We start from the raw sequence: 17489 nt of genomic DNA on the forward strand, positions 1-17489 counted from the left end.
ATTTTAGCAAGAACTGACACTAAATTTTTAAATGATTTCCTTTACATGAAGAAGGGGAAAAGACATTGGAGAAGAGACCATGTCCTTATTACCGTATTAAATGTATCAGAGTGGATAATATGATAAACAGAAGAATCATGACTGAGAAGACTTATTAAGAATTAGACAAAGGAGATAACCGGAAAGCATGGTACAAATCAGTTGCATAGCATACAGCACAGTAGGTAAAAAGTAAGTTGGAATAGATTGCAGCTGGAGGACAGTCTGCTCAAGAAGTTGGAAGTGAGTGGAAAGAAGTTAGTGGAATGGAGCAGGTGAGAAGTAATCTCAAAACCTCATTAATGGTGGAAGATAATTGTGCTTAAAATCAGGGAAGAACTCAGAAGTGAAGGAAGCAAAGGGATAGGAGTGGCCTTGTTAAAATTAGAGCTGAAGGATTTGATCTCTGTCAATCTGTTCTCAGCAGTGTTCTGGTAGAGATTCCTTCTTTGTCATCTCATCCCCTGTTATAAAGAGAATTCAAATTGCAGCTCAAAGAGCAATATACTTGGGGTGGGGACGGGGGAGGAGGTCATAATAGCTGCAATTATTTTGCTTCCATGATAGGCTGATTTTGCCAAGCTGGACCTCAAGCTTTCCTGAACTGTTTCACACCTTTGGTGGTGCTGATCACATCATCTGCCTTGAAACCCTCCCCTTCTATGACACCACCTTCCTTTTAGCCAGTGACTCTCTTTCCTTTGGTGCCCATTGCCTTATTTTCTTAGCCTATTCATTTTCCTTCTGCTACTGCTTCCAGATTCAGCAAGGCCTTCTTTTACAAAATCCCCAAGATACATTTCCTCCTGTGTGAACTCAATATGGTTCATAATTAGAAAATATATGCTATTTTCTATGGCATATTGGAACCACCTTCCCATATGTATACAAGGAATACCTGACTGGATTTTCCAAGTGTTAAAATTATGACAAAATCATCTTTGTTGCTTCAGTCTTTTTCCATTCTTTTTCTCTGAAAGTAGTGAATTTCCCACTCTTTTCCTGCAAAGGTAATGTCTGTAAGAAGAGTAGGTGCTGTCCAGTTTGCAATAAACAGAAATGGAGACCACAGCTTCCATGAGAACATTACTCGCTGGTAGTACCTGTAGTACATTCCAATCTGGTTTGTGTGGGTAGCCTCGTTGTGCCCATTACCCCACATCAAAAGGACTGAGAGCCCTTAAAGATTTGGCAGTGCTTTCTGTATCCCACAAACATCACTGCAAGAGCCCTTTCATACAGAGGCATCCTTACTTCAGAGTACATTGACTTCTGAGAAAACTGTACCTGGGTACATGCTCGATGTGTAGATTTAGATAACCCATGATTGCTGCTTAAGTGCTATCGCACTAGATCGGGCAAAAGGGCAATGATTTCCCCCAAACTTGTTTGTAGCAACCCTCTATAGCTCTCTGGAAAGCCAGGTAGGTATAGGGGTTGGAATAGTGGCCAACCCCTATGCCTGACTTTGTTGCTATCGCATTTCCAAGTGGTTACAAGCACCTTATGATAACTTTTCTAATGACTACTGCATAATACTATATTTAAAAATAAATATAAAATGAACTTACTTGGCCTTTAAATATTAGAATCATGTTTACATCCTTTCTCAGCTTTCTGAGCTACCTGGTATCCTCCAGATGTTTTGAACTTCAGCTTCTGTCAGCCCCAGCCAACAATGCCAGACATTGTGTTTATGGGAGTTGTAGTCCAAAACAACTGAAGGGTGTCAGCTTCCATACTCCTACTCATGAGTTGCAGCGCTTTACCCTCCCACCATATTATGGGAGTATTGCATGCTACATATGGCATGTGTATACAATCTGTACCAATTTTTCTCCTGACCCAACAGAGATCAAGGAAATCGTAAATTACGCACCAATAGAATGATCCAAGTAAGAGAAGTGACACCCTCTTGCTGTGCAAAGAACTTGTATCTTTTCATTAAAACAGAATTTCCTATGTTTTTGAGAGGCTGCTACAGTGTCTCACTGGAAATGTGGAGAGAACTCATGCAGCAGGCTTATACACATTTTCTTCCCTTCTTTTATAGAGTCTATACTAAAGTGGCTTACAGTGCAATCCGATGCATGTCTTCCCAACATTAATTCCCACTGGTGGCAGTGGAAATTACACTTAAATAAGCGGTATAGGATTTTAGCTTTAATCCCATTTTATTTCTTTATTTTTTAAAATATCTTACAGGAAATCCACTCCACTTGTTTTAACTGCAGAAAACAATAGAATTTGGCTGCAGTGAAGTTAATTTTTTCTTATATGATCAGCCCTTTGTTTCTAAAATGGCATATTTGGATCATCTCCTTCTATTGGGCCAAGACTCCCTAGCTTCTGGTACTCCTTTGAATATTGTAACTTGCAACATGATTTGCCTCTCACAGATGAACAAATTTAGTAGTCATCTAAATGCATTTATTGTGCACTTGTCATTCCATACTCAGTTTATAGATTCTTTAGACCACATAGTGACACTTTATTATGCCTATTTTTCTAAACTGCACTTTAAAAAAAGAAAATGAATAATAGGACTTTTTTTTTCTGATAATGGAAAGAAACCTCTTTCCTGTGATTGTGTAACTCTGCTATACCATAGTGCCACCTAGAGGTTAAAACCTACAAAGGGAATGTTCCTCCTATTGAGTTTGGATCTCATTTCTGCAACAAAATACAGGCACAGCCTTGTCTAGAAAACTCATGGACCATCACATCTGGCCACATTTCTGGACGTTTTCTTCCCCTACCCTTTTTGCATCATCTAGCCTGCTGAAGAGTGTGGGAGAAGAGCAAAACTTGCCCATTTTTGTGGCATTGTGTTTGGTCCTAACAGAAGATAGTTCAACTGTGAATTTTAGATTTCCTCCCCTCATGGACCAGCATGCCTGTTTTTGTTTTTTATGATTACATAAAGGTACCTTTTTAATCTTTATTAAGGAAGTGATGAAAGAGTTTGGCTGCATTTTTAAGACTACAAAAATGATTTTATTGAGAGACTGAGTGTTCTTCAGATGAACAGAAAATTTATTTCACACTAGTATCTGATAAGGTAGATAACAGTTGAAGGCTTTTTTTTTACTCCCCCCTTTTTACTTTTTTTTAGACAGGAAAATACCATAAATACAATTACAACAACAGTAATATAAAAGAACACAATTTAAAAAAGAATAAATGAAAGAGTGCACCCACCACCCTGGAGACCAATGCTACCATCATGCACATACTATAACAATTACTAATATATAATATACTTCAATTATACCCACATCCCCTCCAGAAATTCATATAATCTTGATTGGGTTTACAGCCTTTGCCTTCTATCAGTACTACTTTTACAAAATCTTCCCAAATTTCATTATATTCATTTGCTTTCATTAACCCTTTTTAATTTTTATTTCTGTCGTCAGTTTATCATTAATTACCATATTCCATATTTCATTACACCATTCATGCCTTTGCAAAACCCAATTCTGTTTCCAAAGCCTTATGTCCCCCCCCCCCCCAAATAATTAGCCTTAAAGATGCGACTGAGCTCTTTTAATTAACTGAATGAATCTCAGGATATATTTCATGGTATATCTAAAGTATCTTCAGGCAACTAACAAAATACTGTGGAAGTCTGATTAGTGCTTACTAGCACACCTTCATCCTTTCCAGGAAAATTTTGTTTGTCATCACAGTCCCTCCCCTGCTTGTTTGTATGCATTCCCCTTGGAATTCAATGATTTGTAATGTATTCTCCTGATCTGTTTCTTTTCTTTCTTTTTCTTTACTTCTTTATTCTGTTTCTTTTCTTTGCCTTGCCCTATCAAGCTGTATCTAACCTGTCAACGGCTACTAGATATATACCAATATGTACCTGTATACCAATCACTGGCAATCACACATGGGTGGGTGCTTTTGCAGCCATGTCCTACTCTGCGGTCTTTCCACAGGGAACTGGTTGGCCACTGTGGGAAAAGAATACTAGACCAGAAAGGTCTTTGATCTGATCCAGTCACTCCCTTTGAATGTCGTGGCTTTCAGCTGTACCAGAGCTATTCTTCATGAGTAGTCTCATTATCTTTATTGCCACATTTTTCTGGGGAGCCGAATTCCCTTCCCAATCCCCTTTGCAGTTTATTTCCATTCATGTCAATTAGTTTATCTTTTTTTCCTTTGTTTTGTTTTTATTTTGGAGTGCAAAACAAGCATTTGTCTGCAGTACATCTAGTTTCTTTCATGACTTCCGCCCCACAATTGTAGCCTTTGGGTCATGTTTGCCATGAGTTTGTTCAGCTGCAATTTTATACAGTTACAAAGCTTCTTCCTGTTAAGTCTTCAGATATGGGGGACAATTCATATCTTCCTCAGTCCTCTGACCATGTTGCTACTTTTCTTTCATGGTGTGGTTGTTTCCAGCAATGCTGAAGCTATGATGGTACATTCCAGTTTTGTTTGCTGCATGGGGCTTGTCAGATTTTTCTGAGCTCAGACTGATAGTGTATAGAGGAGAACAGGCATTAAGGGATGGTTTCCAGGAGAAAGAACTGACCCTGGATTACAGTGAGGGGGAAAATGCCCCAATGCATTCTGCCTGCTCTCTGGTAAAGTATCTAATCAAATAGAGATAGGAAACCTGGTTCCTTCCACATGTTTCAGACTAAAATCCCCAGAATCCTTGATGGTTGCCCATGCTAACTGGGGTTTCTTGGAGTTGCAGTCCTAAACATCTGGAGAGCACCAAATTGCCTGTCTCTAATATAAGATCATTAGCATCAATGCAAAGATCACTGCAATAGAACTAACTGCTTCTTTGTTGATCAATGTTTTTCATCCTAGGAGAAGTATGCCTGTTCAAAAATAGGGTAACCATTGTCCTTTGAATTTACTCCTCCCTGTGCTCCTCCCAGCTTGAAAATGCCAGTAGGAATGTAGTTTCTGAAATGGCCAGCCATAGCCCACATACAGCCCTAAGCTTTCATGCTTTATCTGATCAACCCTAATTACTCACGGAGGAGGGCATATACCTATGAAAAGAAGATGAAAGTTACATATGCAAGCAAGATGAAAGATAACATTTTGTCCAATTCACCCTGATGAAATTCCAAGCTGGACCACACTGTTCCTCCTCCCAACAACTTCTCTTCTATAAAGTATGTACAAATTATGCACAGTGCAAATTCTACATACTCCAGTGAGGATGAAGATCACAGGGTGCATTCTGCATACTCCAGTGAGGAAGAAGACTATTCTGCTACAACTGATCTTTCAGGCTTTCTTTGTGAGTATCTAATTCAAAGCAAAAGCTTATTTATTTATTTATTTATTTATTTATTAAAACATTTTTATGCCGCTCCATTTGCCAAAGCCTCGGGGCGGCTTACAGCAATGCACAGCTTCAGCTGAAGTCAGCTTCAGCTTCTAGGGTGCTGAAGTCTTCCCTAGGCCTGCCCCACAAGGCCTTCACTCTGAGAGGCTGCTTATTCTGGCTTAGGCATTTCTTTAGGTATCTGCTACGTTATGGACTGCTTTGCTGCTCATAAGCTGAAAGGTAAGAACACGACATGAGTTGTGGCAAGAGCGGACTGTTTGAAACAAGATAGAACTATTGCCAGATTTGGACAGGTTACAAGGATGGGAAGGTTAACAGTGACTGGAGCATAGAACTAACTAGGAGGCTTCCTCAGATATTAATCAAGAATGGCAAGAGAATAGGCAGCCTTTCACTGAGGAAGCCCTAATATGACTGCCTAACAGAAAATGGATTAGATTCATGCGTGACCCTTGCAACCGGATTGTATCGAGCTGGCACAAATGGGACTTGCTCTCTAGTAAGGTCAATTAGGATTGCAGTCTTTAGATCCCAGCTTCACAGAATCTATCCATGAAAACAGCTCTCATTTCTTATTTTATATGTATTATTTTATTATTTGATGGTTTGGAGGCTGCACGTGCATGCACACACACACTACAGTGATCCTGATAAAGACTCTTCTCACCATGGTGAAAAAGGAGTTTGTATGAGGAACGCTGGGACTGTCCATGGAGATACACTCAATGCTTCTAACTAGACAGTTGTCTTTTTCACACTCAACAACCAGCAAATGTAGGAAACTGAAAGCTATGGAGCATGCATCTCAGGACAGCATGCCCCTTTCAGTTGCACCTGTTTTTTGTCTCTCTGACGCACTACTGTTTATGGGCCACTTGCAGAAGTAGCTTCTGCTCTGGGCACATCAAACAGTGGTGCACAAAGTTAGCCCTGCTGACACTATGCCTAATCCTTGCTAGTCTATAGTTTTAACTAGAATGCAGGGGGCAATGGCATGGGGGTCAGGGCACTAATTAGGGGGCCACACTCAAGCCTGCATGCCCCCCATGCCCCCGACTTATGCCAACTAAGCGTGTAGGTATGTGCTATGTAACAGATTATTCTTCCCTTGTTTAACTTCTCATTCATCTCCTTTGGGTCTATTCTGGATGGAAAGCCCTGTGGGTACCTGTCCTGCCATGCTTTGTATGCATCATGTACACGGATGGTAGGACAAGAATCATGATTGATGCAAGTGTCTGCTTCCCAGCACAGTGAGGCATGGAGAAGCTCTTGGGTCCCACACTGCAGTGCTGGGCAGGGCCAAGACCAAGATGTCTTTACAGTGGCAAAAATGCAGTAATACCAGCAAGTTGTTGCTTCAGTTGCTGCTGCGAGTACCTAGGTCCTAGGTTTTGGAGAGGTATTTTGACCTTCTAGTATATGCATGTGCAGCAGCAGTGGGGAGAAGGTGTGGCAGAAAAACTGGAAACCACCAAGTGGTTGAGGGAAGGGGGAAGGGCCATCTGGGAAAGCCTGGGGGCAGGATGGATTTGGCCCCAAGACCTGAAATTCCCCACCCATGCACTAAATAAAAAGCGTGTGATGCAAGTGTTGATTCAAGAAGACTCAAGTTGCACCAAATGATGAGACTTGTTCTAGCACTATGGATAAATTTCCAGATTCAGGCCAGTAAAATTTACCCAGATACTATTGATATTAGTCATCAAATAAGGCAGGCAAGGTTGACCAAGAGGACTTCCATTGTCATCTCCCCTTGCTATTTTCTGTCTGTCTTACCAGGTCATCGTTGAAAGTGGCCACATCCAGAAAGTATTGGGAGTGAAGGATGCAAGTGGCCAGTGTATTTGCAGCATGGAGCTGGCCCATGTTATCTTCCCTGCACGCAAGGTGGAGCAACTGGAGAGTGACTTCTACAACCTGACAAACCATCTACAAAACAATCTGAACAAGGTAAGGGGCAGCATCAGCCTTTGCCGAGATACAGGAGAGTTTAGAACAGCCAGTCCCTGAAAGCTGCCGATCCTCGGCTGGTGCATGCAGTGGTCCTTTTGACTCCTACAGTTAGCAAGCGTCCATATGTGGGAAGAGCGCCTACAATCCACCTGCAATGGTCAATTTCCCTTCCCTGGCTCCTCATCCATCTAGTACAGCTATTAGTTTTTCATAATGGGAAGCTCCTATTATCATAGAATAGTTGGAAGGGGCTATGAAGGCCATCAGGTCCAACTCCCTGCTGTTGGAGGACACCAATTTACATCATCCCACTCAGATGGCTGTCCAGTTTTGCCTTGAATGTCTCTAGTGGCGGAGAGCCCATGTCCCCTCTAGACAACTGGTTCCACTGTTGTATTACGCTGGCAATGAGAAAATTTTTCCTGATACTGAGCCTGAATCTGGGTTGTTGCAAGTTGAATTGATTATTCCATGTCCTATCCCTTTCCCCCAACCAGACTATCTTAATGGATGCATTCAGAACTTCACTTTGTTCTGAAATTAACTTTTTGCAGCTCTAAATAAAAATTGGGAAAATTATGTTCATTCCTAGATCCCAATATAGCCCTAATGGTACTTAATACCTTTGTATACATTGGACAACCTTTGTCAAATCTTGTAGCATATCTCTGCTATAGATGGCTACATTAAAGGGCTCCTACAAACTTCTCATACTCTCTCTCTCAGCATGCTGTCCTTGAACCTTCAAAAGAGTAAACCTGTGAATAACAGTGTTCTCTAGTGCCTCCATTTCATTTCCAAGCAGCTCAATGTTCTGCGGCCACTGGATGTGCTTATCTCTCAACTGTGCTGTGTTTTGGGTCCCCATGGGTTTTTTCTCCCCTGGCAGTTTTGTACTTCCACAAATCTTGAGTTTCCTGCAAATCTGACTGTAATTTCTGTCTGTGTGGATGGTGTTATTTTAGATACACAAAGGTAGCAGTTTGCTCTAAGTACATGGTGCTGCTCCTGCCCTACCCCCAGCTGAGTCAGGGTTCAGTACAGCCCTAATAAGGTTGCCCCCCACCCCATAAACATACCTGAGTGATCAGCATGGGCAGGAGCGATGATGATGATGATGCATGAAAAATCTAACTCAAGAGTGAGGATATGATGTTGCTGAATTCCTATCAGCCCCAGCCTCCCTGGCAATGGTCAGGGTGACAGGCATTATAGTCTGCTAACTACTGGAGAGCTTGTTGCGGGGGTGGGGAATGGTTCAGTTCACCACTCTTCTAACTCTACTGCCTGAGCCCACCTAATCCAGGCCTGATGCAATGCAAACTGAAGGATCAGTGCAGCTTTTCTAGCTAATTTTCAGCCTCCTGCAGCTACTTCTAAGAATAAGATGTTTAACAACATATCCCCCCTACATTGTGCCTATTTGTCCCACAGCATAAGGGAGGGAATGCAAAAGATAATTTTTCTTCTCAGGAGAATCCTATTTGCTTCTGAAGTTGTACAGAAATGTTCACAAAAGCTAGGGAATCACCAAACTTTTGGTAGCCAGAAAAAGGAGCTGGGGGGTGGGGGCAAGGAAGAAGGTGCGAAAGGCCAGATTAGAACTTTAGGTGTCCCAGATTTGGCCCACAGGCCTGAAATATACCATCCTTGGCTCAGATACTTATAGTCTGGCTTTCTACCAAAAATACAAGGAAGGCTGGTGACTCCTATGTCAGTAGGGCTCCTTATCCATTGCAGTTTTTACTCTGACCTCTATAGGAGTTATCCATGATGTTGAACCTATTCTAAATAGCACCTATAAAGCTCAAAATAAAGGCTGCAATGGATCAAGAGCTCCACTAACCCAGGAGTCACCAACCTCCCTTGTTGGTATTCCACTTCTCCATATGGATATGCAATTTATCAGAATTAACTTAATACTAAATTTAAATAGCTGCACTATGCATAGACCTAGCTGTCCTCACAGATTCAACCTTATGCTTTGGTTGACAAAAACAGCAATAGGAAGGAACCCTTCTCCTATAGTGGTCTTAGCTTTTGTCTCCTTGGCTTCTAGATTTATAATAAGCAGGCAATGATGACTTCTAGTACATCCAACTTAACTGACCTGGACAAACGCTTAAGATATGCAAAGGCCTTTGGAACCCATGTTGATTTGGACTTCAGAAAGCTTATCAATGACATTCACACAGTGGTGTCCATGGCTGAATATATGAAGAAGAATGCAACCACACCTTCTAGCCGAGCCATGATCAACAATTTGATTTCAGAGGTAACCAAAGTATTATGGCTAACAATACTTTATTTATTATGGACTATTCATAGACTGTTTTTCCTTTTAAAACTCCTGAACATGTTCACAACATGTTGAAAAATAATACATCATTAAAAATAGAAAGGCATTTTGGTAAGATAGTTACTGGTTGGGGAAAGCCAGGGTAAGCTTATGCAGTCTTCTCCATTTTGGTTGATCTCTGCCTCTCTGTCTCTTTCATTAGAGCTCCATCATTAGAGTTCCATCAGAGCTCTGTTCACAAAGACTGCATAGAATAGGTACATAAATCAAGCAGTGGCAGAAGTTTCAAGGAGAAAACAGGCTAATAAGATTAAACTGACCTCAGTCTATACAGTTCTATAGTAACAGTTCTACAGAAGAACTTGGATTCACTTCATTGCAAAACTGCTCTTTGCAGTCTCCAGCAAGGTGCCTCTTGGTGTCATTGTGCCCACAGAGACACCGAACTTGTCTCCCACCAGGCACCATGCCCCTCCTAATTTTTTTTATTTGTTTCTGAAGTTTTTAAAATAAAAACACTTTAAAAAACTGAGAGTCTGGCATATTACAAAATGAAGTCTTGCCTTCCCATGCTCTCTTTGAGTTCAAAATAGTGAGTTTCCTATGCTTTTATTTTAGGTTCCTTGACAAGGTACTTTTCTTTTAGTGTTAGCAGTCTGGCTTCTGTGAAGTGAGTGTTTTGTGACCAGCCCTGCCCCAATGGCAGACATTTTATGCCATTTATCAGGGGGCCCCTGATTTAGACTAAGGGATCTGTGACTGATCCCCCAGTTTAAAAAAATTAAGTAAAGCTGCATGAGGAAGGGCTGTCTACATAGATCTGAAGAGGAGCCATGGGAGTAAGGGCACAGAAAATTAATTGAATACAATTTCCCACTTAACTCTCCCTCAATCTGCTGTTTACTTTGCTGGAGAGAAGGGGGAAATGCAGGTGCCTGCATCCTAAACTAGCACAAATGTTCCCTGGTTGAATTTGGTGACACAGAAACAAACCAGTGGGAGGTTCATTGCAGCTTTCTTAGTGTAATGCATTTGCTTGAACTTGATCTTGATCCACACTGGCAGGCAGCCTGAGGAATGGACACTTGAGCTCTAGAGTAGTCTGCTGAGGATAAATTTAGCCTTGCACTCAGTTTTCAGTATTTGGCTCCTGTTCGTAAAGCATCATTTGAAATAGTGCCGTTTCCTATACGATGTCTCTCAGCGGCAGATCAAATCCTGTGGCATTGGAAGCAGTGTAGCTCAGGACAGCATACATGCTTTGCATGCTGAATGTCCAAATTTCAGACCTGGCATCTCCATTTAAAAGGGAGAAGTAGCAGATGATGTGGAAGACTGCCTAAGATTCTGCAGAGCTGCTGCTGTTGCCAGGCAAATTAGTCAAGGCTGCGCGAGAGAGACGAAGCAGTCTGACCTGCCATAAGGCAGCTGATTTCATGGCACTTGGCCCAGTAGAGATAAATGTACTGGTGCTATTGGTCTTTGGCTTTGACATTAGCTTTCTTGACTGATGACTGCATGCTTCCTCTGCTTCCTTTAGAGCAGGTCTGGGCAGCTTGTGTTTCTCCAGATGCTTTGGCCCACAGCTCCCACAGCTCTCTTCTCCATTGACTATGCTGGCTAGAATTGATGGGAGTTATAGAGTGAAACATCTGGAAGGCCTCAAGTTGCTAAATTCTGCTTTAGAGCAATGGAGCCAACAGCATCTTCATCTTGCTGTTAGTGAATTTGTTTTTTCTTGGAATCAGATGATTTCTTTATTATTAAACATATATTCCGCTATAATTGGCCCAAGGGCTCTCTAAGAGGATTACAATAGAATAAAAGCACACTACTACAATGAAAACAATCAATTTAAACACATAACAATAAAGAAGAAAAAACAGTAAAACAAAATATGAGGGATATTTATTTATTCATTTTCTAGTCCTCATTCCATATCTGGGAAGAGTCCGTCTTGCTTCCCTCTATCTGAGAGTGTATTGGGCTTCATCTGAGGTTACACAAACAAACTTTCACTCACACAATGGGACTTCCTTTTGCTTTCCTCCCCCTGCACCCTCCTGCAAATACCCCATCTTCAGATCTGCTGCAGAGAGTCCTCTAGTCCTTTGGAACAGATTTAGAGAGTATACAGGAGAGTTGTAATGGGAAGGAAGAAATGATTCTGCCAGTATTGCTACCCTGTTGATGGATAACACGATTGGATAGAGCCCATTGTGTCCAGGAACTAACATCTGCATCCATACTTTTTAATGCTTTAGATCAATACTATTGACACCCTGGTCACAAAAATGGAAAAATATGACCGGAACAACATAATAACAGCACAACGTGAGGTCACTACCCTTCGGAAAAAGCTGGAGGACTGTGAGGAAATGCTTAACCTTGATGACAGCAGTGCTGGCCCTGTGGCAGGGCCATCACCCATTGGTGAGTGTTGTCAAACATGTTATTTTTGGCTAGAAATGAGGTTCCAGATGCTTGCATAGCTTAGTAATGGATGTGCAGATAAAGGAATGAAACAAGTTTCATCTTCCACCAACCGCAAACAGCTTATTTGGGGATATGGGATTTGGAAACCACCATCCATGCTTTTGGAAATCTCTTCCTAGCTTGTCAGACTTCAGTGTTCTGCAATAGGCTGGCCTTGAGGACTGTCCAGAAGTCAGTGCATTTTGATCAAGCTGAATCAGCGGGATCATATGCTAGCACATTTATAAAAACTGATTAGTGGCTTATCACCTTCAAGGCCCACCACAAAGTGCTGGTTTTCAGCTTTAATTATAGCTTGTGACCAACCTACATAAGATGATGGCTGCCCTTTTAATCTCTGCTGGAGGAAGGCCTTGCTCAGAGTTCTACCCTTACAGCTTTCCAATTATGAGAGAAATTCCAATGTAAATCATGGAGAATAGTTTATTTACATGGAGCAGTTTCCCCCATGATGTCTATACTTGTCCTTCTCTGGAAAGAGGCCTTTCCCAGGAAGCCATGACTAATGTTAGTTTGGTTTAGGAAGTATGTGAATGCTTTACATTTAAGGGAGGTATTTGGTTTTGCTTTCTCCTTAGCATACAAAATATATTTATGTGAGTGAGATTTTAAAGTGTTTTTTAATACCTGGACTATAAATACATTATTCTGAACTTTTTGTAAAGGAAAGAAATATAAAACTGTCTCAACAAAATAATGAAATGCATATTATACTGGTATCTCCCCCCATCACTGATATCTTTTAAATTATTCCCCTCATGAAACAAATTTAACATATGCGCACAGAGATGGACAAACACTTCCCATAGTCATGAATGTTGTTTCCAGGAGCCATCCAAACCTTCATATACTTCTTTCAGATAGGATCAGTATCCCCCTCCTCCAGCCTGGGTTTTTGAGAGCAGTGCAGACAGGGAAGATACCCCAAAGCTGCTACACCTTCTGCACACCTCTCTGAGAGCAGAAGCGGGAAGAAGCAAAGCAAATGGCAGGCGATCGGGCTATGACCTGCAGGGGGTGTTTCTTGGGGAGGCTGGGGGGTGCGGCTGGGGGCTGGCTTGTGCCTGGGCAGACGCACAAGGTGCCCTGTGGGCTTTGCCATCTCTGGCTATCGGGAGGTTGCAGCTCCTCAGCAGACAAGTGAGCAGTCATTCCTGCCTGCCTTGCCTGGTCTCCACCGTTCTGGCATGCAAGAGCCGTGCCGTGCCGTGCCGTGCCGTGCCGTGCCGTGCCGTGCCAGGCCTTCCCTTCCCTTCCCTTCCCTTCCCTTCCCTTCCCTTCCCAGCGGTTTGGGAAATGAGGAAAGCAACTTGGAGTTGTGGGGCATGGGCAGGCTGGTTCCTCCTCAAGGCCCACCCTTTCCCCCGGGGGGCCGAACCCCTCGTGCGGCCTAGCAGGGCCCAGTGCAAAAGGCGTGCCAGCAAAGCATGTCTGTCCTGGATCGCCCTGGAGGGTGCAGCAACAGTGCTCACGTGCAGCACATGCAGCACATGCGCCACCATGCGCAGAGCAGAGCTCCGCAGCGCAGCTATGAGGACCTGCTTGCTGTGGGGACAGCACGGACGGCTTCCGCTGAGTGGCTTTGTGGAGCCGTGCACAGGCCTCGAAGCAGGGCTGGCAGGGCCAGAAAGGAGGGCTTCAGGGTGCCCGCCAACCTGCCCTGACATATCCAGGTGGGAAGGAATCCCACTCTGACAGAAGAGAAATGGGGCAACTCTGCAGCTCTCTAAAGGGGCTGTCAGGCTTCGCAGGATGGGCCCAGGAAGGACTAGCCTTAGCTCAGAAAGCCCAGGAACGTTTCAAACTGCCATTGCAGGATGAGAGCTGTAATTCTTCCTCTTCATCCCCCTTGAGTTTGTGGAGAAGCAGAAAACAGTTCTTTAGACATAGTAAAACTGAAAAATGTTCCCTTTATTTTCCTACAGGTACATGTGATCGTGGTATGCTAATTAAGGTCAGTGCTCCAGTGCTGGTGAAGCTCAACTGGAAAGGTTCTGAGTTTAAAGCTGGATCGTGGGGGAAAGATTTTGCCATGGGAACTAAATTTCCAGACCATTATTGGGTTTTTCCAGCCAACAAAGATGAGCGGACATTGGAGACCTACCGTCTATACTCATCATACAAGAAATTGTTGCTTTATTCTCCCATCCGAGAGTATACCCTCAACATTAATTCCAAACCAACATGTGAAAACTGTGGACAAGGGGGTGGAGTGATTTTCTTCAATGGTTCCTTTTTCTATAACTGCTTTGACAGCAGGTCTCTGTGCAAGGCAGATCCATTTAGCATGCGTGTTACACAGATGGAGTTAGAAGATCAGGATCCTGCTTCTTTCAATAATTGGTTCTCCTATAAAGGGGTCAAGTACCAGGATATGGACATGGCTGGGGATGAGAAGGGCCTATGGATGGTTCATGGCTCTACCTTGGCCAATGGGAATATGGTCATTAGGAAGGTGGACCCAGAAACCTTGAAAACAGGAACACCATGGATTACCTCCCAGCCAAAGGAAAAACTGAGCAATAGCTTCATGATCTGTGGCATGTTGTATGCCACCAGGCGGAAGAATTCAACTCATGAGGAGATCTATTACGTATATGACACTAACACATCTCAGGAACGCAATATCCAAATTTATATGGAGAAACCTCTTCCTACAGTGCAGAGTATGAGTTACAATCCCAATGACCAAAAGCTCTACATGTTCAATGATGCCTACCTGGTGTATTACAATCTCATGTTCTCAAAAGAGCCAAAGGGCATGGCAAGGCAGGCTATTCTTTCTGAGCAGCAGAAGGATCCTGGCACTGAGGGACTCCAGAGTGTGGTGAACAGGGAAGGAAGCAAGGAAAAGCCAAGTCCCACTAGTAACCAGCAACAAGGCTCAGGAAGCACAGGAGGAGACAGTTCTAATCAGGAAGAAAGCCCTATTACTCTTAGCATAGGAAGACAAGAAGCTGTGCGGGCAGGCAGCCATACTATTGCTAGTGAGTGATACGGAAATATTTTGTGAGGGAAAGCAGGTCTAGTGAATAAATCAGAAAAACCTACATTGAGAAATGTTTGTAAATAAAGTGCTTATAGGTAGATTTATCTAAAAGCATGGCTGTTTCCCCCAGCCTATAAAAATAAATGCAATATATTGCACATGCAGATTTATTCAATATGCATCCAAAGCCCTTGCATCAGTTTTATTAGCTATTTCTGCAAAAGTTTAGCCAATACAGAGCAATACGGCCATTTCAGTGGGGTCTCCCCACTGAAATAACCCCCATCTTCCCATCTGTTCCACAAGTGCACTCTCAGAAAAATAAAATCTTTCAGTGGTGGGGGTTCCTCAGTCTCATTTGGAAATTGGGCACGATGTCTGAACATCGTGCAAGTAAAAGGCTTTTAACTACTATTTAAACCAATAGTTTTCCTTTTGCAACTCAACCTGCTTCTGCTCTTTATCTTTTGTACTCATCCTGTGATTGAAATTAGATTTGTTCAAAAACTGTCCCTGAAAAACTAAGTATTTCCACTATGGCTGCAGCTTTTAAAAAACTCATTATCAGTTTCATGGATGTCTGCTTCATCTTCCCTATGTTGTGACACAAAACTTTAGAGGCTTGTTTTTCTGCCCATGTCAAAAAGATGCCGTAATGTCATGTACATGTTCTGTGGAAGAAGGCAAGATGGGAGACAAATCATGTTTGCTGGCAATTCTGAATTCATGCTTGTGGATGTATACATAGACGTCCTGACGTTATGCTTGTAGCAGAACCTGATGCTGACTTTCGATGTCTGCTTCAGCTTTATTAGCCAGAAGTGGGAATATGTGAATCATATTTGTCAAACTCGGTTCAAGCAAGTGCAGCACAGCGAAGTCCCACATGGCCCACACACATGCCTCTCATGCCGGCACAGCAGTCCTCCAGACTAAAGCAAGATGACAGTGGGCATATTACAGAACTGGTTGCATTCGGTGGTATAATCAAGACAGAGCAGAATCTGAAAATCTGGCCACTGAGGCCACTGAGGCAAGAAGGGAAGGGAAGACACCATGGGCGTCTATTTGGGCCGTGCCTGGAATACCTGAACCGTTACCATCAGGGCAACATCCCGGCTCTTTAAAGGAGCAGGAGTGCCTGCTGAGGCACAGAGCGGTTGGACTCTTTCCTTTTATCACGACGGTCTCCCTGAGTGGCAGCATTCTGGTGCAAGCAGATTTGTGCGCCTTTCAGCTCAGGGTGTGAGAGAGGTCGGTCACTCCCATGCTGGAGGCCTTTCTGTAGAGGGCAGAGATCGCCTGCTACAGTTCCTCATGAGGGTTGTGTGTATCGCTTGGCAAGAGGCCCACACTCACCTGCTCGTGCTCCTCGGATTCAGGAGGCACGTGGGGAGCTGCGCCATCACTTTGAGCTGAAGGAAGCGCTGGCAGCCCGTCCCTCTTGCAGCTTGCAATCTAGCTCCCTGCAAGGAGCTTTGGCTGTGGGGCAGTACAGAAATAACTAAGTAACTAACTGAATGATACAGAAAGAGAAGGGGTGAGGAGACAGGCAGCAAAGCCTGGAAGGTCAAAGCTTACACCCCCTGGTGCCTCATCGCTCCCCCACAAGCTGGACTGGAAGGAGGCTGAAAGAGAAGGATGGTGGCCACACGGGTGCCCCTTGGGGCGGCCCCTCGCTTGCCTGGAGAGACAGGAGCAGCTTCCCCCTTGGAGCTGCTCTGGATGGGGGAACCACCCTTAATGCAGCACTCTCCGCTGAGTACAAAACAATGGGGACTTGCTGCAGGCAAAGAACATGTTCCCTCCAGTTTCCTAATTGCTAATGGTGCCTGCTTCCTTAATCTCAAGTATGTCAGTGGGACAGGGAAACCAACTAGGGTGTATACCAAGCAGCTGTTCATGTAGTCACTGCCACCCTTAAAGAAACTTTAAATGTGATTACCTGGGAAAAACAGTAGCTTCGCACAATTTGCACATGGATTTCATCAGCACTTTTGTGGATGTCACTTAGCCCTTGTATATTATGTGTTAGATGGACACAAGCCTCACACAAAATGCTTCAGACACTTCACTGGGATGGTTGGGAGACTCTGAAAATTCATCATGAGGCTCTTTTATCAGGAGCCTGTGACAAGCTTTCATGCTGTGTGGTACACCGGTACAGTAGAAGATGGCTTGCAGTCCAAGGACTGCTTTCCGGCTCTCTGGGGCTCACCACTATGATAAACGGCAAGCTGCTTTGGCCACGGTGGCATACACCCTATACGTGTCTCAAGGCACAAAGGCCCTGCCATGCCTAGCAGTAAGCTCAGACCTGGGCAGAGAGGTCCCCCCTGGCTATGTGCATTATGCTTTGGGAGTGCCTACATGCCCAGCCCATG

The 17489-nt window shown here is 43.4% G+C and overlaps 1 protein-coding gene across 1 annotated transcript; it reads left to right on the top strand.

Moving 5' to 3' along the window:
- Positions 1–305: 305 nt before the first annotated feature.
- On the top strand, positions 306–15111 carry LOC123027537 (olfactomedin-like). Its single transcript, XM_044438472.1, has 5 exons — positions 306–314; positions 7148–7318; positions 9381–9596; positions 11885–12053; positions 14042–15111. The coding sequence occupies exons 1-5, from the start codon at positions 306–308 to the stop codon at positions 15109–15111; spliced, it is 1635 nt and encodes a 544-aa protein (XP_044294407.1).
- Positions 15112–17489: the final 2378 nt, after the last annotated feature.

This window comes from Varanus komodoensis, unplaced genomic scaffold (genome assembly GCF_004798865.1).
Source record: "Varanus komodoensis strain SLA01 unplaced genomic scaffold, ASM479886v1 scaffold32, whole genome shotgun sequence".
Classification (NCBI taxonomy): Eukaryota; Metazoa; Chordata; class Lepidosauria; order Squamata; family Varanidae; genus Varanus; species Varanus komodoensis.